At 39.6% G+C, this 22,970-nt stretch overlaps 1 protein-coding gene across 2 annotated transcripts; it reads left to right on the top strand.

Moving 5' to 3' along the window:
• Positions 1-1,334: 1,334 nt before the first annotated feature.
• etv1 (ETS variant transcription factor 1) lies at positions 1,335-20,762 on the top strand. Of its 2 annotated transcripts, none has more exons than XM_047599422.1 (13): positions 1,335-1,781; positions 2,061-2,170; positions 2,627-2,714; positions 3,028-3,075; positions 7,234-7,287; positions 11,904-12,033; positions 13,117-13,305; positions 14,100-14,347; positions 16,558-16,626; positions 16,723-16,791; positions 16,888-17,057; positions 18,145-18,246; positions 19,074-20,762. In XM_047599422.1, the coding sequence occupies exons 2-13, from the start codon at positions 2,126-2,128 to the stop codon at positions 19,293-19,295; spliced, it is 1,434 nt and encodes a 477-aa protein (XP_047455378.1). In that variant the 5' UTR covers positions 1,335-1,781; positions 2,061-2,125; the 3' UTR covers positions 19,296-20,762. The 2 variants fall into 2 exon arrangements, with proteins under 2 accessions (XP_047455378.1, XP_047455379.1); XM_047599423.1 differs by lacking the exon at positions 2,061-2,170 and adding an exon at positions 3,347-3,807 and having other exon boundaries at positions 1,336-1,781.
• Positions 20,763-22,970: the final 2,208 nt, after the last annotated feature.

The raw sequence follows: 22,970 nt of genomic DNA, 5'->3' as shown, positions 1-22,970 counted from the left end.
AAAATTAAAATAAATAAATAAAAGAAAAGAACAAAACAAAACAAAAATGACTGTATCATTTGTCTTAGTGTCAGATTGGTGGACGCCTGCACTTGACCTCTTTTCTCCATCCTCTGGGGTGTTCAGCAGCAGTGACACTGTGCTTCACTTCACATCCACTTCACCTGCCTGGTAATGGAACCCTGTCTGGATCCAAGATGGCACCAGCGTGACCACTACTGGCTTCCGATATGTCCATCTTTCAGTCAAGTGTTTGATGCAGTGGTAAAGTTCCCCTTCAGGGATTTACTCTGTATCAGTATGAGCCTCTGTTTATTGCTGTGTAGCAGAAACATACTGTTTTTTTTGTTTGTTTGTTGTTTTTTGTTTTTTGCTTTTACAGTTACAAAAAAAAAAAAAAAAAACAACTGCAGGGGTAGGGCATTTTCCTCTTGCCCTTGGAACACTTTTAGCTAAACCTCACGTGAGTTTTAAAAATAGGTGTGCCACCAGACTCTTGTGGAAAAAAAGATTGTTGTTTCACTTTTTTAAAAGCCTGTGGTGCTCACATTCTAATTCCAAGTTAAGTTGGAGGTACCGAGATAATTTGAGAATGATATCTTATGTCATAAAACAAAATCTCTTTGTTGTTTTTACTTTTTTACTTTGACAGACAAAACAGCATGGAAAAGTAAGAAACAAAAACAAAACAAAACAAATATTGTATATGTATATACTTATAAGAATCAGAATTACTTTTGTTACAGCAGCTCCTACTCAAAGTGTACCATTGTTCAGAAGGAAGCAATGTAGGCAATGAGAATATGTAGAATAAGTAGGCAGTAAGAATAAGAATAAATGCATCAATGTAAAATAAGAAAGAAGAAAATATGTACAAGTTTTCTGATTGAATATGGGGTATTGCACACCGAGAAATTATTGCACAAGGTGAGTCCAAAGTCCAATAAATATACAAAGAAATATGTACAAGTATATGACAAGAAAGTGAACATGAATTATTGCACCTCAGTAAAAATATCGGTTATTGCACAAGAAAGAATTTATCCAACCAACTGATTAGAGTCTGACACTCAAAGTGAGGAGTTATATTTATTGTGATTTAGGAAAACTAAGGAAGGAAGCAGTGTAAGGAAGCAGTGTTCAGTGCTTTTCCCAGTGACCTGCGCTTTACTTCCAGGTCAGCGCCTTCCGCAGGTCCTCGGCACTTTCAACAATGTATCCCTTACAGGAGAGGGAAGAACTGGCGCTCTTGCAAGTCCCTTTGGAGGCTCTTCAAAACACCGTTACCATGGACACAAACTTGACCGGGAAAGGAGTGAGTGTTTGTGCGTTCATACTGTATGCGAGGAGACCGAGAGGGTGAAGACAGGACTGTGTGAGAAAGACAATGGGGAGGGGGAGTGCAGGTGCAGCTTCCATGTGTATTTCATTTTAAATGTAAATGCATAATCAGTTCTGCCTAAGTTCTGCGCACAGTCTCTACTTTTAAAAATAAGTAACAACTGTGGAAAAAAAGAAACACACATGACAATTTTGCCGTTACTTCGCCTGAGCTCACCGCCTGCAGCCGACCGGGATTGACTGCCAGCAATCTGATCCTGTAAAGACTGACAACCAATAGGAAGCGGAGTGCGGTTCGTTTCCATGGGAGGCCCCGGGAGGCGACGCCAAAACCGCCAGAAAGCGACACAGTGAGCGGGGGAGAAGGCGTAGGCAACAGCCGGGACTGCGGAGATCCTGCAGCCGGTCCGTGGAACGCTGCGCGCGGATGGTAGTGTTAGGTAAGTGCAGGTAGTTTTCCACACTCCCTTTGCTTTCCAAGTTTATATTACATAGCGGGGGGAAAACATTTAGTTGCGCCCTCTAGCTCGGCGCGCTCCTCGTTCACCACCAAATGAGCAGATTGTCAACTTAACTTCACAGCAGTAGTCGGAGGTGTTCTCGGTCATTTCAGGCTCAGAACAGAATTAGGAAATGCTCATGAATTTCACCTGAATGAATAAAAAGCTGTCATTCATGACCTTTTTCTGTCTGTGCTCTATCCACTTGTCTTTTCGAAGGTTGAAAGGAGAGGAGACTGGAGACTTCGCAGATTTCTCGTCCTTTAGGACCTTAACAAAGCAGAATGGATGGATTTCATGACCAGCAAGTGCCTTACTGTAACTCCAAAGTGAGTGATCACTGTCTATAAACGCTCAAAAAACACCTTGTCTTCTTTCAGGAAATGAAGATGTGTTATCCTGATTCTTCCTCAGCATTTCTTATTTGAATGTCCGTTCTTGCTGCTAGTACTGATTTGTCTCTGTCTGTCTCTCATTCAAGACTCGGTCCTCCCCTCAGGGACCGTTTCAGTTTCATCCACTCATCAAAGATAAACAGCTAAAAGTGCCCAGACTTACACAGTGTTATTGGTCATATACCATCTTACAACTTCTTCATTATGTCTGATAAGTGAAGCACAGGGCCGTTTGCAGGGGTTAGGCTTTAGAAGTGTGTGAGACATCCATAATTGTCTTATTGGGGCTCTTTTAATTGTAGTTGCGCATGTGCTGCAGCCAGCAACCGAACCACTGCTCTAGTGAGGACAAGAAAAAAAATTGATCTGTTTTTCTTTTTTTTTCCCCAGAAGCTGCAAGAAAATCGGAGCTGTGAGAAGCCAGCAAATGACAGAAAGAGAAAATTCATTAAGTCCGACCTGGTTCTAGACTCCGAAGGTAGGCACAGGACAGAGAGGAGAAGTTAATTTCACGGCTTCTAAACATTTAGCAAAATTCAATTGGTTTGTGGCCACCTGTGCTGCTAACTACAGAATCTCAATTACAGCACAGTGGCCTGTGATGATTCTCGCAAGCCTCTGTCAATGGTCAAAGACACAAATTGACTTGTTATTAGCTGCACACATGCCCACTAAGCTCCATTGGCATATCAGCCAGCCATAATGAAGTCAGTTGTTTCTGATGCTTCTTCTCCTGGGCTTTGACTGTGTTTTTAACTCCATTCAAACCTTGTTCTCCACCTCCCCTTCAGAGCTCTTCCAAGACCTCAGTCAGCTGCAGGAGACTTGGCTAGCAGAAGGTGAGTGTTTGAAAACTCGAGTAAAAAGGAGGATAGATGGGTGAAAATGAATAGGTTGTGAGGGAGGGAAAAAGCTGCCTGGAGTTACATGCCTAGCGTCGCAGTCCAATTAAAAGCCTGTGTGGAAGAGGCACCTTGTGTGTCATGCATACATTAGAGACTGTGAGCGCGGGGTCTTGAGGGAGACCGAGGAGGCTCTACCAAGAGAGTGTCATCACAAATTACCAGGAGAAGGTTCTCTGACGCTCAGTGTCTCTTCTGCTTTTGGCAGGAGCTAACACGCTGCACGCCAGCCGCTGCTGCCGCCACTACCTCCACTAGAGCTCTGCTGTAGCCTACCAGCTCTCTCATTCGCTCTCTCTCACACTATCATTTGCTCTCTCTCCCCTTCTCTCTCTCTCTGCTTCCTCTCAGCACACCTTTCTATCTTCTATAGCTTTACCATCACCTTGTCTTCTTCAATTACATATCTTGGCTCGGTTAAAAAAGAATGGATCTATGATTTTTTTACTTTTTATTTTTTATTCACAAACTTCCAAAACACCAGTCTCTCAAAGCGACAAGCTTTTTTTCAACATCCATCCATTTCTTTCATTTTTCATAAATATATATATATATTTTTTTTTTTCTCTAATGGCAAGTTTTGCTCTTTGTGGTCTAAGTGAGACGTGATGCTTCAGGATTTAAGTGCAACCGTCCTCTTTCCGCCGTGTCTGCAGCACAGAAGTTTTGGTTAGTGGTGAATATTGTTGTTATTGTTGCTCTGTTTTTATGTGCATGCATGCGTGTTGGATTTGGTCTGTCTACTTTTGTATTAGCATCTCACTGAAGATGTAACTTAACTTAAATTGTAATTTGGCATGTAACCAGAAAGTTCATATCTCAGTAGAAGAAATGTTGGTTGTGTTAGTGAGTCATATAAAGTAGTTTCTGGCTCACTTTGTCGGTATAATCACACGATTAAAGAGTGTGAAAGGGTGTAATTGCTTGGCATAAGTGAAATAGTTTTTGCAAGAGTACAAATCTGAAAAGTAAAACAAATTGAAAAAGCACAGATCTAAAAATGATCGATCACGTTGTTCCAATCCTCTCTGCTGATGTAATATCAGACTGCGGCTTTTTGTATTGGCTTATGCATAAAAGGAAAAACTGAAAAGAAATGTTCTATTTAATAGTTTGATCTGTTTATGTTTGTAAAATTAACTTTTAAATTAAAGTAAAACGAATTTTAAACAATGAAGTTTAAATGTATAGTTTAGGCTATAATTTAACCCTGTAGAGTTTTTAAATTTTAGATGAATTGAGACAGAAATGTCTTCATGCTTTCAAGGTGCCGATTTTACTTATATTGTGTTATCCTGTTTCATTCCTGTCCAGCAAGTCAATTACATTTTTGGAATTTAGATTTTTTTTGTAGTTTTTTTTATACACTTGCAGCTTTAATAACATGCACTTCTCAAGAATATATATTTTTTCTTAACAGTGTACATAGTGTAAAGCCATAATTTAGCTTTAAAGTGGAACTCCAAAGTGTGGAATACAATTGAATCAACTTTTCTTTAACTAAGGATTGATTCGTAATACATCCACTGGAAAATTGTCAGGAGAAAATTTTTGCTTGCGTCCCTCTTACAGCCAAAAAAAGACTTAATCATTTATAGGCTCCATCTATTCTTTAACACCTTTGAAAACGCTCACAGTGCAATCCAAAGCTTTTAAAAAATGAAAAGTATTCTTTGTAACTGATACTGGAAGAGCTGAGCCGACTCCGAGCAGCAGCGAGGTATGATGAGGTGTTGCAACGCACACTGCGGGGTGTGTAAAAGAATAAGACATGATTTTAATATTTCAGTATCCAAAGTGAGAAGATTAACAGCAGCTGATAAGAGGTATTACTGTTAAAGATTACGGTTCTGCCTGTCATGGATCAATGTGATGATGTACGCTTCAAGATAGTAGATTTAATAAATGACTTCCTGTCCATTAAGATGAAAAGGAATACCTTTCTAAGATTTATTAGTTCAGGTAATTGGAACAAGAGAAAAGAATTATGAGCGATGGAATGAATTTCCGATTTCGAAGACCGAGAGGTTGAAGATTCTTAGATGACAGGTGTTTGACCCTCAATAACATATCAACCCTCCTCCACACAGATTTTTGGAAAGTGCATTTTTACCAGGAAAAAATACCATCTTATTCCTCACAGATTTTGGGCTTTAAAAATGTTTCGTATTCCCCTGTTCCCAGTGATTTCTCTATGAAATTGTGGTGCAGATAGTGTAATTTGTGTTGGAAATCAGCACAGACAAAATAAGAAATTAGTGTACAACTCAACTTTGCTCACTGCTGGTGAAGGTTTAGAAAAGGCGGATAGTCTCAGGCCTCGTATTTACAACCTTTACTCCTTTTTGTATCCTCGCGTCTGTTTGTTCTTTTCCATCCCTTTTTCATAATTTTTTTTTTTTTTTATTTGTGAATGGCGGCACTTTTTCAGCTCTGTTGTGCTCCCCAGGAGTTGGTTGCAGAGATCAGCTGGCTCATTCACAGATTAAGGCCGGTGACTCATCCATCCTGTACTTCCTTTTGGGCACAGAGACACTGCTGCCTTCTTTTTGCCGTTGAGTTTTCTATGTGTTTTTTTTTTTTGTTTTTTTTTTTTTCCCATTTCTCTTCTCTCTGCTATTTTCCAAAAGCTGTCTCTGCAATTTTGAAGAGCTGTGTCTTGGTTATGTTTTTGTTTGGAAATTATTATATTAATATTTAAAAAAAGAAAATTGAGGGACTTTCATTGTATATTATTCACATTTTTGTGGTCATGGCCCCTTGACTAAGCATGAAACAAAGTAATATAGAAAAGTGTCACTTGGTTAATTGTTATGCATGTAATCCAACAAGCCTAAAATAATAATTTGTTCAAAATAAATGTGCACAGTATCTTTAAATACACCTGGATGTAGAGTGAAATTACCACTAAATTCGTGATTGCTGCTTTTTTTTCTTCTTGATCTGTTAATTGTTTACCCTCCCCGATTCACACCTGGAAACCCCATCCCTGACCACATCAAGAGTGACAAAAATGGAAAATCTGTGGGTTTTGTGAAGATCTCTAGACATGTTGAGCCATGTTACTGGTCCTGTGATAATTAGGATCCACCTTATTATGTTTATGAATAGAAGTGCTAATGACACATTTAAATCTCTTTTTGCCTTTCAAACTTGCAGACAGTGTAAGTTGAGGGATGAGATCTGTCTCCAAATACGTGTAATATAAATATGTACATGCACAACTGGAGCTGGAATGGAGCAGGCTTCATTATTTTAGCATTAGCCCAAGTGCAGGGGTGTTTGAAGTACGAGTGAAACGTTGGATGGTTTGGAACAGACCTAACTCAGTAGGTACAGGTGGATTCACCAGTAGGGAAGAAGCCAATTAGATGCTGTTAACAATGGGTGTTTGGCTGCTGGCAAGGAGTGAAAGCCGATGCTGCGGAGCAGTCAATGGACAAGGCGACCTCAGGAAGTGGAATTAAGTAGACCGTCACCAAAGCTAAATATTATCTCCTTATGAAGCTGGTGTTTGTTGGAAAATGTAATTCATAATAAATCATGGAAAACATATTAGCACTTTTATTTTGACAAATTTGTAATTTCTGTGTTTTTTCTAAGTATCGCTTAAGCCATTCTTTTCTATTATTGACACATAAAAGACTTTTCTGTAAAGGTTTGATTATCTATTATTAATAATTATGTCAACATTTTTTTAAGAAGCCCTTAAAGTACAAAAAAATCTCTGCTGAGGAATATTGCGTAGTATGCCTCTGAAGTGGCTACTAATTAAACAAGTTAAATGTTTAATTATCATATTATAATTGCCATGACCTATGGAGTCTTAGAAATTATATATAAGTATTTTTTTTAAATACACTTGGGTGACACAAAAAAAATTATATGCTCTCCCTGATTTTTTGTAAAACATATTTTTTTCACAGCTTTCTCCTTTAATGGAGAGCAGAGGCAAATGATGCGGGGATGGGCCAAACTAATATCCCAGGAGACAGTTTGCCAGAGGACGCTATTGGACTGTAGCAAGCTATGATCATTCCATCTACATCAGAAACAATCATTCCCTTTCTTCTTCTTCTGTGCTTGTGTCTTTAGCTCAAGTTCCCGACAATGACGAGCAGTTCGTCCCAGACTTCCAGACTGAAAACTGTGAGTAAGAGATGTTGTTTTTCTGTGTGTATGTTTGGAAGTGTGTGAACATCTGCGTTTTTTGTTTTTTTTGTTGTTGTTGTTTTTTGTTTTACTAATCTCAACTGCTGTACTGAAGTGTAAGTGGCTGCATGTGTTTTCCTGTGTCTGTCAGTACCCTCACCTTTGCTCGCACAAGTGCTCTCTGGAGAGCTGCACCAGTCTTACGCGTCTGTAGACAGGTGTATTTGTGAGATGGGGTTTATCTCTCCCTTGTTGCACATGAAAATTTCAATGCTACTGAGATGTTATCGCGCTGTGACTTATTTGCATAGGAAAACATCAAAATATTGTGGCTGATCTTTTTTTTTTTTTTTTAGATATATTTAATTCTAGGTTGAATTATTAAAAATAAAATATTTAAAAAAAAAAAGAACAACAATGCTTCTCTCCGACCTTTCCTGTTTTTTGTTTTTTGTGCAGACCATCCACTGTGGTATTATTTTCTAAATCAAGCTGTGTAATATTAGATACTACTAAATTTATCCTCTTCAGTCGATGGTGGGTTGGCTTTCGTGTACACACCACAACTTTCACTAGGGATTTTACGACATGAACGTGCATGACATTTTGTCTAGATAATGTCGCTTAAAATAACATATTATGTTTCTAAGAATACTTCCTGAGCCATGACAATAATAAGGTTAGTTACTCGTACCTCACCTGGTTGTGGATGATGGTTGCACACGGTGACTGGTGACTTGGCACAGGCCATTTCTGGAGGAACTAGTGCCAATGTGGGGACAGAAATTGAGTGAGTGGAGCTCAGTGGGACCTAGAGTGAGCACATGTCTTTCACATGAGCCAAAATGCGCATGGAACTGGGAGAAAAAGCACAAAACTGTCCGCACCCTGTATTTCCCTGTGTCCATGGAAAGCCAGTATTTATTGTTCAGAAACTCTACAAAAAGCAACTCAGGGGCTGTTTAACAGTAGAAAAATCTTGGGTATTATTTAGCCCAACCAACATCCAATATAGGAGGAGTGGTGCAGTGTACAATAGAGAACTAGAGGTCACCAAGACTGTCCTGTTGTCCTTCAGAGGTAGCCAGGGTGGGTGGCCATGGTGGCAGGAGATTGCTGACCATCTGAATTGTCCTGCTGGTAAACCTGCAGCAGACTGGAGAGGCACTAACAGATGGCAGGAGGGTGAGGGCACCGTGGTTGGGCATCCCAGCCGGCAGCTCTCCCATATGGGTTTCACTGAGCAGAGAGATGGAGGGACAGGGAGGTAGAGAGAGAGGAAGGAAGAGGTGAAGGAGTAGAGAGACGCACACAGAAGAAGTTGTAACTTAACAAATGAGATGGAGAGGACTATATATAACTGTCAATGCAGAAGCAAAACGTCTGAAAACGTCTTTAGTCTGAAATACAGTCACATATTCGTCTTTGAGCCGAATTCCCGAAGTGTGGTCGAGAAACGCTAAAATGAGTTGCAGTCTTGCACTGCATTACATTTTCTTTGTTCTGAACAATGTGAGCAGTGTTTATCTTTGCATTAGCCCTATTCACATCCAGGACTGTAAATATTAATCTGAAGCTGAAAATAGTCACCGTCACCGTTCATACGGGTTGTGTTCTGTATACTGTAAATGTGTGTTTCTTTATAGATTAAAATTCACAATACACTGCAGACAATTTAGTCGGCTTTAGATGTAACGTAATGTTGTATTCCTTTTTGTGAAGTCAATATGTACATTTAAATTTACTAGTTATTAGTCTCCTAAGTAAATTTGATTCATGTAAAACAAACTTAATTAACTTCATTAAAAAAATAAATTTTCTCAAATGCAACATAGATGGCATCTGCCAGAACATAATTTGTATTGTTTACTATTGATACTATCTAGTCTGTAGCATTGGCAAAAAGCAAAATAGATTAATGAATTGCACATTTTTATTTTTATGAAAATGAAAAATTTAATAAGTTTGTTTTGAGCACACACACACAACACATTATTCCAAATGATTTATATAATCATTTTAATAACTTATTACACAAAATGTGTCCTTAAATGAGAATAAGAGGAGAAACTGAAGGGGATAAAAGGAAAGATGTGTTGAAACATAGATTCAAGGATTATATCAGAAAATTAGCAATTCCTTCTCCAGTATTTCATGGTCTCAGACTCCTCATCCCCTCCTGAGAAACCACTGCGGTTTCCCTCAATGTCAACTTTGCACTCTTCCATCTATGCAGCGCAGAAGCAGCATGTGAGCGGCCTCGAAGCAAAAGTGTCCTCAGGCTGAAGGAAAAGAAGGAGAAATTTCTTTGTCTCAAACTCTAACACAGATGCTTACCATTAACATAACTTAGCAGGGAATGAAGGAGGAGAGGAGGTGTAAAATGAGGCCACACGTTACCAGCAGATCAGAGCCTCCATCATTTAACAGCATAGCTGAGCACCTACAGTAGGTGAAAATGGAATGGAAGTTTTTTTCACTGTTGCCAAAAGACCTGTATTTTTTTATGAATGGACCGGAGAAAGATCTGCCAAATGTAGACTCTGGTTCTGCCAACATGCATAATTATACATCAGAGTTCAGAAGCTAAGATTCCTTTGATAAGTTACTGGAGGAATTGACAGATAAACTGCAACCAAATGAAATTCTAATGACCAAGTGTTTAAAGCAAATGTCAAAAAGAAATGAACATTGACCATTAAATCTTCCCTCAGATGAATGCCGGCAAATATTTATATTTAATATGTACTAGAAAGACCAAAGAAAATTGCTGAACAGTCAAAGAAAAAAAAGAAGAAACATTTGCATTCAAAATAGACCCAGTAATTGTTTTAACCACTTCTTCTTTCCAACAGCCTACCATCTCACTTAATCAATGTAGATAATGACAGCAATCAAGCAGTGACGGGCATGACATTCTGGACTAAAAGGGAAGTCTCTGTTTTAGTCAAAGGCAATGCCCTCACTATTGATTTGTGTACCTTGCACCCCACTGATGAAATCTATTGTGACATTTCCATTTCTAATTTAGGACCCTGTGCTGCAGTACACGTGGGGCTATTGTTAATAGCTAGTGCAAGGCTCTCAGTTCGACACAGCATTTGTGTGGATAGCGTTAGATATGATTCAGATTCAGTGTTAAATGAAGAAGAGAAATATAGTTAAGCATCCAGTGACCTGCAAACAAGAAATCAGTGGCGTCAGCTTTTGTTCTAAACATTGTATGCTTGTTTAAGCTGGTGATTTAAGTGACACTGATTGTGACCTGAGGAGGCAAAGCTATGGTACTGTTTTGACTGCATAAGCTCTTAACAAGGATCCGCCATGCCAGTGTCGTCAAAGGTCTCCCCTCAGGAAATGTCTTTTTGACCTCGGATCGATGACCCGGAAAGGTCAGGCCCCCAGCGAGGGCTGCGAACAACCCATGAGCTTTCTCACGCTGGGCCGGTGTGGCCTGTCCCCCAGGGGCTCAGCTGTGCGTCAGATGGGGTGTTGGCAGATCGACCCCTGCTCGTATGGCAGCTGTCTGTCAGCCGTGATAAAACTCCCCAAAACACCCTCCTCTCTCAGTTACTCACAGCATTAGAGACCCTCCTAACTGTCCCAGAGTTGGTGGACTTCCTTTCTCCATTCATAATTTCTGTTCACTTTGTTTTTAGCTGAAACACCAGTCAAAAATCATCCCCCTAACCATGACATGCTCTTTTTTGCATTATGTAGAGCGCTGTCCGATGGCTTCACTGCTGCTTTGTGTGCAGTTGCGGTGAGACGGCAATTGGTGAGGCAACCTGAGCCTGACTTCATTTTGAATGACTGAGTTTTTGTCAGAAGCGCAGTCAATTGGATTAGCGTTGATCATGACTCAAGATGATGGGATGTTAATCAGGACTGATCAGGCACTTAACAGCCTCTCAGATGCACTGGTCTCACTGTGGGGCCACCTTCAAATCAATAAACCATGTTGTTGTCGTCTGGAACGTATTGACAGCCCGCTGAAAGCAGATAAAGCCGTTATGGGAGCTCGCTGCTCCCCCAGGTTTATGATTGTCATATTTCCCTAACAGAGTCCCTGTCAGGAATAAGCCAGACAAATGAGATTTGAAGTGAGTTGTTTGTGTAAGCAATGGCCTGAGATGTCGAATCTTCTGACAGATGGATGCTTAAGAAAGAAAGTATTTTAATCTTAATTCCTCCATCACAAATTATATTTATCAGTGATGGCTCAGTGCACATTCCTGCTTACTGATATCTGTTCTTCCAGTTGTTGCATGTAGTTTTGACAGTTTAATTTTTTTATGTGTTTATTTTTATTTTATGTGTGTATTTTGTGAATGACTTGTAGGACGTGACGTACCTGAGGACAGATGTCAACCTCTCATAAATAGCTACTAATTGTTGCTCTGTCCAGTGATTGTATTTGTGTTGTTTTATTCAGCTACAAACAAGATAAAATGCTGAACCCTGCCAATGAATTGTCATTAGTAACTTTACAAACTTCACAAAAATAAATTTGAAGCTACTGCAGCTCAAAGTGATATAAACAGGATCAGTTGTTATTTGTTCGCTGTCAGTCAGTATCTAACCGTATTTCTATGCTCACGCATCCATCACAGTGGCTTTCCACGGACTGCAGCTGAAGATCAAGAGGGAGCTGCACAGCCCGTGTTCAGAGCGGAGCTCCAACTGTAGTCAGGAGCGGCCCTTCAAACTCCAGTATGGAGAGAAATGTCCGTACAGCATCAGGTAAGCCAGCACTCAAAATACTATTCCAGAATACTTGAATTATTCTGATGAATACATTTTTCTGAATTCTTTTTTTTGTTAAATATATATATATATATATATATATATATATATATATATATATAAATACCACAGTCTGCATATCCATTACTGCAATTCTTAACTAACCCGGAGTTACAAACGACCCAAAAATTGCTTGTACGCTCCATTACCAGCTGCTGAAAAATATTCCAGAAATAAAAATAGTCTACTAGTAGCATAAGCTGTGTTTATGCTATTAGCACTGACATCTTAATGATCATGAAATGTGTATTTTCCATTAATTTGTTGTACAGTGGTAATTTTTCTTTCAATGTTTATATAATTTAAATGGAGACGCATATTAGACATTTCAAATTATCTACCAAAAACAGCAGGTATCTGTCATTTTATTCAAAGTGAATTCAAAGCACACTAAGATTTGTACAGCCACTTATCATAAATAATGTTTTGTTCAGCTCTATCTCCATTAGACGTTTGATTTGTCTGAAAATTACTCTTCAGAACATTTCATATTAGTTGTATCAGAAACAGCAAGCTTCTTTTACTTAGTTTAAAGTCAATTCAGAGCATGTTGAGACACATGGTGTACAGTATGGGAATATTAACAAGTTGCTTAGTTACACTTGAACTGAATAGATTTCTGATGCAGATTCATATTAGAGGAAAAGAAGACAAAATCCAGAGTGGAAGTCACGAGGGTGTAAACATTTATACATTTTACAGAATATACTGTATACTAACATTTTTTAACCATATTTGCTTTTTAAAAACACCAACTCATGAAGTGTAAAAGCCACTATTTACTTAACCGTAACCCAGTAGCTATCAATTTTAACAACATGAAGTTTCTCTAAAATAATGAAAAAAACTTGTCCATACTTGTCTTATTTAACAAAAATATTTACCACTTCTGCAGCCACTATACATAAACTGAACTTCCAGCATAGTTAAAATATAACAGATCACAGGTGGGACTCTTGGATTCCTTTAATGACAACTCTGTAGGCCTCTTTAACTTTTTCTGCCTTGTCATTACCACAGTGCCTATGAGCAGAAGCAGCCCACAGGAATGAAGCCCTCCAGCCCAGTGACACCCCCCTGTAGCACCCCTGTGTCCCCCCTCCATCATGGCTCACCCATGGCCGCCCCGACACCCAAACCAGACAGGACCTACGTCCACATATCGCCCTCTCAGCCTCTCCCTGATAATGCCTACACTATAGACCACAGGTACTCTTTCATTTACATTACATTTACATGCGATGGTTGTACCCAGAACAGATTATAATAAGGTTACAGCAGCTGATTCACATCAGAGCCTTAGTTACAGCAGGATATCATTGTCATTGCCATAGAACAGCAATCCCATCTAATTTCTAGACCTGAAGGACAAAAACAAAATGTAATCAGCTGAAGAATGCATTGAAACATCTGAATTTTTGAACTTAGAAGTTTGTGTAATTTGTTTGCAGAAAAAGAAAACTTTTTAAATTTGCAAGGGTGGTGGCAAGAATTCATAATTCATATATTGGTATACAATAATTTTAATAGCTACTGTAATTTACATCTAAGTTTATTGATTACTGGCAATAATCAGGAATTATTTAAGCTGTTTTTCAAGCACTAATTCCAAATATTTTCTCATCCAGCTGTGGTTAAATGTTTTTAAATAAAAACAACAGCGTTATAGAGTCAACGGGGACATCAGCAAACTGTGAAGGGGTGAATAATTACTTGCAATTAATGCAGCAAATATTGAATGAAAGGTAAATGATCATGAGTTACAACCTCACTTTCAACTCTGAGAGAAGTCTTCAATAAAGACTAGATAGTGGGCCTTTGAAGTTACATTTTTTGTTGAATATTCTACTGTCATATTCAGGTCAGTGAACTTCAGTAGGTTTGCGATGTGTATATTTCAGAATGGCCCATTGATTGTTTCAGGATTAAACTAAACAACATGAAATGTATAACTGTTTTTGTCTGGCTGGGAATGAAGCCGCTTTTTTTGCTGCCTATCTCAGGTTTCGACGTCAGCTGTCAGAGCCGTGCCACTCATTTCCCTCCCCACCGACGATGGCTCGGGACGGCCGACCAATCTACCACAGGCAGATGTCTGAGCCCAACATCCCCTTCCCACCTCAAGGCTTCAAGCAGGAGTACCCAGACCCCCTCTTCGAACATCCGGCCATTATGGGGGCACCGCTTCCTCATGTATACCCTGCCAGCATGATGATCAAGCAGGAGCCGAGGGACTTCACATATGACTCGGGTGAATGGTTTTAAAAACTTACAGTCTCTGGTAAATGAAAGTAGTTTCATTTTGCTACAAGACCATGATCATTTAAGGAATGGGAAAAGACATGGTAGGAGGGGGCGGCAATTATTGAGTTTGCCCATTATTAGGGATGGGGATCTGGTTGGGCTGGGTGTCTGCACTGATCACCATTTCCTGTGGCGCTCTAATGGTGGTGGTGGTGGTGGTGGTGGGAGGCGGGGGGGGGGGCTGAGCCTCTGTGGAGCCTGAGGCTACATCAGGGCATGAATGAACATTCACCGGACTGCTGAGTTCATTCATAAGTCAAGAGAGAGGCCCCAGGAGAGTGTGACCAGTCAGGGGGAAAGCAACCTCCTCCCATGCTGACAAGTTCAAGAAATGTCACCAGGGAAACTCTTTCACATCTTTTTTACTGTATGCTCTACCTTGTTTGTTTTCTTAAGAGCAGCTCTTCAGTTTTTGTCATTGAAAAGCAACACAACTGTGATTTTTAGTGTTTTCTCACTTTCCGGTGGGATGTTTACTTTGCCATAGATGTGCTTACCAAGTTTCACAGCAACGTAGCTTCTAAATGCTAATTAACACCAGTGGAAAAAAAAAATCTGGCTCCAGTGCAAAAACATCTTGAAAAACACTGTCTTACCAGACTATGGCAGGTTAACAGCAGCGCAATTAATCTGGCATTTCATTTGTTTTGTTTTAATAAATTAAATAAAGTAGTTAGTCAAGTAGTGTGACATTTGCAGATTGGTTGTTTTGTCCAACTGAAGATCTAAAACCAAAATCACTATACAAATTGCAAATTCTCACATTTTAGAAGCAGGAGGACATTAAAAGTACACAAAAGTACAGTAAAACTATTGGGAGCAAAAGGAGAAAAGGTTTATTTGGTTACTTGGGGCTCTAGAAGTGTTGTGTCCACAGTCCACTTTGTATCTAAGATGGAGCAGCAGAGTTCATTTATTAGCCGTCACAGTGGAGCATGTTGACTGGAGCAGGCCTGTTGGAAAGGATGGGAGGGGAGCTTGTAATTTCATTAGTAGCAATTTCCTCCGTGAGCCCATTACTTTGATGAAGCTCAGAGAAATGTTTATGGGCCTAAATGAAGGGCCACCGTCTGTTTATTGAACATTCACTTTGTAACCTGTTTGGCCGTTTTTGATCACAGCATCTTGTCTGTGTCATGGGAGTTCCTCACAAATGCAATAAATTGACTAGTCAATCGGAGGACGTTGTAAAGCAAACTGATGTCTGAAGTGGCTTTCTGACAAATCTTTTCAGAGACTCTTGTGCATTGACAAGTGGAATGAAATTATTCTAGTCACCAGACTCTTTATATCTGAATGATATTTTGAATTTAGAAATACATACCGAATCCTGAGTATTTTGAAGACAGCAGTGAAAGTGACGGAGAGTCCAGGTGGAAGTTTAATATCTTAAAACCCTTAAAATCTAATTTGAAATATTTCAATTCAAAATGCACAACAAATTATGATACCGTCAAAAAACATCTTTGGTTATTGTTTATTCACAGTCAAAACCCAAGCGAATCTGTTCCATCAGGTCCGAGTGGATGTGGTAAAGCACAACACCAGCTTCCATCATGTTTGGATTTTAGCGTCACTGTGTCTGGGATTGTTGCACATTCCAGATATACTTCTGCTGATAGGCCTTGTACACTTGCACAGCAAAAAACTGATGATAAATAAAACTGTCAGAAAAAAGTGCATTAACGTTAGATTCCGTCACTAATGGTATCAAGGTGACAGTTCTCAACGTCTTCAAATCTAAAACTACTACAGTTTTAGCTAACGTGCTGCAGTTGCACAACATTCAGTTGAAAGAATAATCACTTTCAGGTGAGTTTAGTTTTGATCCGTAAAAGTATCATGTTAACTCTCACGTTATGAAAAGAACTTACATCATGTCAGCGTGTGATTTCATATGAGACCCGTGTTTTATTCTGTAGTAAATCGTCCTCTTGACTTGAGATGCTTGGGGCTCCTATTAGCACTGTGATATAGTGAGCCTGCCTGTGGCTGGGAGGCAATGCAACGCCAACACTGGAGGGCATTTTCTTTAATCAGAGCCAGTGGTGCATTGAGTGAACCGGCTTGACTGCTCTCAGATAACTGAGATAGTGTTCTTAATGCTGCCTTCGGGCCCTTTAACACCTACTCTCGTTCTTGCTTGGCTTTCCGCAGAAGTGCCTAGCTGCCATTCTGTCTACTTACGACAAGACGGCTATCTGGCTCACACTAACAGGACTGAAGGTACCAACGATGATTCAAGTGAATGTTGTGTTGCGGTGCACTAGTGTTTTTTTGCTGAGTATTATTTGAAACTTCTCTTTTTGTTTTGTTTTCCAGGGTGCATGTTTGACAAAGTGGCGAGGCACTTCTACGATGATACGTGTGTGGTGCCGGAAAAGGTTGAAGGTAAGTTGCCCCCAAGAATTATTTTCCAATACTGCGATGAGTGTGTGTGGCAATTTGCAACTATCATACAATGATCATTTGTTGTGCCTCCTGCAGGTGACATCAAGCAGGAAGCTGGCCTGTACCGCGAGGGGCCGTCGTACCAACGCAGAGGTTCGCTGCAGCTCTGGCAGTTCCTGGTGGCTCTACTGGACGACCCATCCAACTCCCACTTCATTGCCTGGACCGGCCGCGGTATGGAGTTCAAACTCATCGAGCCAGAAGAGGTGAGAGGGTCAGAGATGCACTACTAAATATATATTTATTATCCTTTTTTTATTTTGTTTATTTATTTCTTTTTTACTCCTTTACACCATCTCTTCTTTTGTGTCAAATAATCCATTGTACAGTTTAATCATTCTGCTCAAATTATTACTTGGCTGATAAATCAAGCTGGTTCCAGCCCCTCTAATGTGAGGGGTTTACATGAAAATAATATTTAAAATGAAATATCTTGGGTTGTTCAACCATTTCACTTTTTATCAGTCTTGGTCAGGACTGAATTTCCTTCAGTTTGTTTTGGATTTTTTTTGCACTGCACCGCATCCAGCCTGATGACCCTGACGGCCTTGCCCTGCTAAATATTTCACATGGCATATTCCTAAAAATATAACCCATGTCAGTGGTTGGGCCTTATTAAATGGAAACAGAAGCTTGGTTTGTGTGTACCCACATCACACACAGTGGGGCTCAGTCACTGTTGTTCACTGCTGGAGGATGGAGGAGGATGCAGGGTGGGTGGTGGTAGTGTAGAAAGTAGGAGATGGAGGAGTGCTTGGCGGCTGTCCACATAGCCCGATGGCGACTAGAAGCGCAGGCCAGCTGAAGCTAATAGGGGGGCCCATTTATGCCATCAGGTGACCAAACGCATGCGCTTTGGGACGCTGCAGACAAACGTTAGCTTGCAGCTTCTGTCTTTTCAGCAGGCAGGTGTGGCGTTTCAACAGCTATGAGGATGAAAAGACAGCAGGTCCACAGATTGGGAAAAGGATCATGGGAGAGAGATGGCGAGGAAGGGAAAAGCAGGTTTGGACTGCGAGGCCGGGTGGCGGGTGGTCTGGTAGACAGGTGCTGTAACATCTGCTGCCTCCTCTGCTGGGTGTGTGACAAGCTCCTAATGAACACATCCCTGGTCAGGTCTGCTCAGGCTGGATGCACTCTAATTACTGTTATTATCACAATATGGATTAATAAGTTTGTTTAACATTTCAGATGCCGAAATGTTCTCATCAGGAAACTAGGTCAACCGCGTTTGGTGCGCTTTGGCACCGCTGTTTACTGACGGTTTGAGTTGTTTGTCTGTGCGTTTTGAAGGTGGCACGCCGGTGGGGGATACAGAAGAATCGACCGGCAATGAATTACGACAAACTCAGCAGATCACTGCGATACTACTATGAGAAGGGAATCATGCAAAAGGTGAAAAAAAAAAAAAAAAAAAGAAAACTTAAATTTAACAAATTAAAAAGGAAGGATCTGCAACACTGAAGGAGATCCAGATCTCTGTTCTGCTTTGCACAATTTCCTGATATATAATGAGAGCAACTCACCCTTCAAGAGAAAGTCTTTGAGCTTTAAGTCTCATTAAACAGCCTGATTGACACCATCTGTGTTAAAAGATCGCCATGTTCTAAGTCCCTTCCACCAGCTAGCTCATATAAGGAAGAGGAACCTCAGGCTATTCAAAGCCCTTTCTCCAAGCACCAGCAAGGGAAGACGACAGAATGACATACTTCTGCTGTACGTCAGTCCCAATATTTGTTTGTTTTATGAAATATTCCCAAAGATCGTTATCCTCAATTTTAATTCTTTCCTTCTGTGGGCAGCTTCTTCTGTTAAGCCCGGGCAGGTAATTCTAAAGAACTGCAGTATTTAATCTGGCAAAGCAGCAATCAAATTTGAATTCAATTAAACGTCATAATCATCCAAAAATTTTAAATCTGCTGCTTGAATTATGTCCTCCTCTCAGAAATGTCCCAAAGGCCAGGTACACCATTTCTCTGTTCATCAAATATTTTCTGGCGATCTTGGCCTCATCGTGGTCAAGGCTGAGGTACAATTTACTGTAGCCTGACATTACCTGGAGCCATTTTTGTAGAATGACTTTTGTAGAATTACTTTGAAATCAAGTATTTATCTCTATGGATATTCAACTTTGGTTTAAGAAAAAGGCTTGTGCTGATTAAAAAATAGAGACAGTTGCAATATTATTTGTAAAATTGTAAGATGGTTCTGTCTGCATCCAGGTGGCTGGTGAAAGATACGTCTACAAGTTTGTGTGTGACCCCGAGGCCTTGTTCTCCATGGCGTTCCCTGACAATCAGCGGCCGGTGCTGAAGACGGACATGGAGCGGCAGATCAACGAGGAGGACACGGTGCCTCTGTCGCACTTTGATGAAAACATGGCCTACGTGCAGGAGGGGCCCTACTGCCAGCAGCACCCCTACAGTGAGGGCTACGTTTATTAACGTCAGCTCCACAGACACACACTCAGACACAGACACCACCATTCTGCCCTCCTCCCCCAACCTCCTAATTCACAGCCGCTCCAGGAATAAGATTGAACACACACATGCGACGGAGCTTACCCTTTCCTCTGTCTGTCTCACATAAATACACACCTCCTCTATTTTGCTCTTTCTGACATCCAAGCCGCACGGCAGGATGGAGAGTGCACTTTATGGACAGGAATGGCATCTGCCAGGGACTAGCTATGTGGTTGGCTTTTTAATCGTTGTTTCTGTTTGTACATTAATGTCAGATTCTGTTTGTTTGTTTGCTTGTTTATTTGTTTGTTTGTTTTTACTTTTATGATTACAAGCATATGCCATCCTGGTGAGACCGGACACGATGGCTAATTCATGGGCCATAATCCTAAACCTTTGATCTTCTCTAGAAGAAACCGCAGCAAATCGAAGGGTATTCATTTTCATTTAGTTTAATCAACAACCATTCTGTCCTGGGATTGTGTTGTAATGATACTTTCATGGTGAAGTGATTATAGACTTGAAAAGTAATGTGATAAAAGAGACTTTTAGCTGTCAGTATGAACTGCCTCGCCATCAGTCTGAACACAGCTGATCTCTGCCCCTCATTCAGTCAAACTGTAGCTCTCATCATAGGTGTTTTTGCTGTGATCATGACCTCCATAAAAACACAAACCTTTTGGGCTGGTAAAGATAAGACTTTGGGACACAATGATGCAATGGAAATGTAAAGACAAAATGTACGAATGAAAATACACTCTCTGTTTTTAGGAATATCAACAAAGTTGACGGCCACTGTAAAATAATTAATTCCCTGTAAACAGCAATGTCCTTTCTGTTTCTGAAAAGCCGCCATCACTCATTTGTCATTCAGGTGTTCAGTTTTTCAGTGAATAACAGGTGTATGTACAGTTTGAAGTGGAGGCAACAATCAAAGTTAATTCAGGATAATGTTTGCATCCTCAAATAAAATAAAATGCAATGGATTTCATTGGTTCCACAATAAAAAAAAAGTTAAAAAGACAACATAAAATCACATTTTTTTTCCTAGTTTTGTTCCAGATGAACATAAGGTGGATGTTTTGCTTGAAAATCGCTTTTGGGTTATATTAAAGAAAAGGAAGAACTATTTTGAGATTTTATTGTGATGAATAAAACTAAAATCATGTTATGTCAAAAATGTTCCGTTATGTAATTAGGTAAATGCACATTTTGTTTCTGCTTCAAAATGTAAGTGTATTATTATTTAATCTAAAAAATCAAATCTAAAGAAGAAAGCAGAAGACGTTCAGCAGCAATGGCCTGCTATTCTGGATTTTGTATGTTATTTCTTTTTATTTTATTTCAGTTAAAGTTTTAGAAATAATCTGGTCTGAGTTTTGTTCACTTGTGTGGGGTGAGATTGGCAATAGGAAAGATTCTGTAATAAAATACTTCTGAAAAACAAAAGTTATGACCACTTCAAATGTTTTATTGTAACTGATCATCACATATAAGGTTTGTCTTCTCTTGGCAGTCTAATGTATTGCTTGCATATGATAAAATAATACGATGTTTGTGGTGATTTCCTCACTCTGAATTATTGTTTGTCACATCTTTCCTGAAAGAAATGGTTATAAATTTACGTTATGGAAGTGAAAAATGGACCAAAGTGTGTGTGAAGACTAATAGATTATGGACTCTTGTCAGTTTCCAAGTTGAAGAGAAAACTCCCAACCACAAAGCATTTAACTAAAGTGACACCTGAGGAAAAAATCAATGACTAATTTAAGACACTGCTTTTTTTTCATGTAGGTTGAATTGTTTCAGTGTTTCTGGCAGTAATGGGAAAACACTCCCTTAAAGTTATTATTTCCTTCTGTAAAGTGTCACTATTGCTAAAAATCAATGACTAATTTAGGAAGCATTGTTTAATTGGTTTCACTGATGGGAAAAATGAAAACGGATGTGTAAGTAATGAAAAAACTACCTGCCTTAATTTGTCAGAGGAGGTTACAAGCCAACCCTATTACGGTCCCCTCTCTTAGGTTTGTTTATTGATTGTCTGTAGTGCAGGGAATTGTCCTTAACTTGAAACACCTGATTGCTTCCCTGAGGATATTTAACAACATCTAATCTGACATGTACAAAAGCAAAAGCAGCATCTGTAACATGATGAATGGCATGTCAGATTTTTATTTTTTTTTTTGTTTAGTTTTGTTTTTTTCACTTAAAAAAATGCAGCAATCCAGATTAAAAAACAGTTACCAGTAAAGAAGTAAAGTACATTATGAAAAGAACGTTTACCACATATGAACTTTTACAGGGATTATTCTGTCACTAAAGTCCAAAGACTTCTTTAAAAGGTGTTCATTTATTTTTTATACGTTTTCTCATATTTCTTTGAGATGTAAATTTAAGACGGTGGCTTTTTTTAAAAATAAATTTATTCATGTCTTTCTCTTTTTAGGGGGATTTTTAGAGGGAGATTAAAGGACATTACTCTCTACCACTGAAAGCTTAATATTGTCAATATTAAGAAAAACGATGGAACATTCACAATCAATGAAGCTCAATTTGAGCTTTTTTTTCGGCCAGCAGTATATTTCATTGCCACAATATTCTTTTTATAAAGAAAATAACAAAAAAATATTTCATTGACTCTGTGGGTGGTTTTGGAAAGTAATTACGTACATTTGCTCAACTGCACCTGCATTTTTACTTTACCATCATTCTTACTAAATTATGAATTCAAAAATCTACAAAATATAACGTGATGCTGTAAATTAAACCAGTCAACAATGTATAGAATATCCAGCTAATTACATCACTATCTACCAGTCCACCTTCATATTTAAAGTACAGTTATGTGATTCAAGTATTTTTATATTGCAGCATTCCTTTGTTTACATCCCTAAGGTAAGTTTTAGTGAGTAACTCACATGTAGTCCTACCACTAGAAATTGCATTAGAAAACTGCTTTCCTGTGAAAGCAGAGCTTGCTATTGTCTCTCAAGCTGCATGTGGTTTGACTTTTGCTGTTCAAATGAACTTCACGGTTACAGACCGGACACAAATGACTCTGGTTTATTCAAAGTAACATCATTGAAATCCCATGCAAACATGCCAGTGCTTTAAATATGCGGCGAGTTTTCCATGTCAATGGCGACTTTCTGATGGGACAACAGGACCAGTGCATTTTCCACCTCTACATACTATAGTGAGGGGTCTGAGGGTCTTACACCTTTTAAGGCATTCTGTCACTGAGGCTGAAAAACACCAAAATCCTGTTATCTGGCCCCATCTCAGGGAATCAGGGCCTCAACTATCAACATATTTATCATTTATGCACATATAGTTTACATCCTGTGCCACTGTCCAAGTTCTCCCCTCCTCTGCTGCACTACTGGCAAATATTCTGTAACATCTGAACTGGCAAATATCTGAACTGTGAATTGTGGTCCTCCCCCACTGTAACAAACAGATGGCCGCTCGATCTTGAGTCATCACAAACCCATTACAAGAGTGACTTGTCCTCAGCCAGGCTGCCTTGATTCGTGCCCGATGGCTCTAACCAGTGTTTGCTCAGACTCTTAAGACATCCTCGGGCTACATGACACACTGTGTTTGCTCAGGTTAAATGGCTTGTGTTGCTCACCGAGACTCCTGATTGGCTGT

This window comes from Mugil cephalus, chromosome 11 (genome assembly GCF_022458985.1).
Source record: "Mugil cephalus isolate CIBA_MC_2020 chromosome 11, CIBA_Mcephalus_1.1, whole genome shotgun sequence".
NCBI lineage: Eukaryota > Metazoa > Chordata > Actinopteri > Mugiliformes > Mugilidae > Mugil > Mugil cephalus.
Note: the sequence above shows the minus strand (reverse complement) of the source record. Positions and strands in the feature narration are given on the sequence as shown.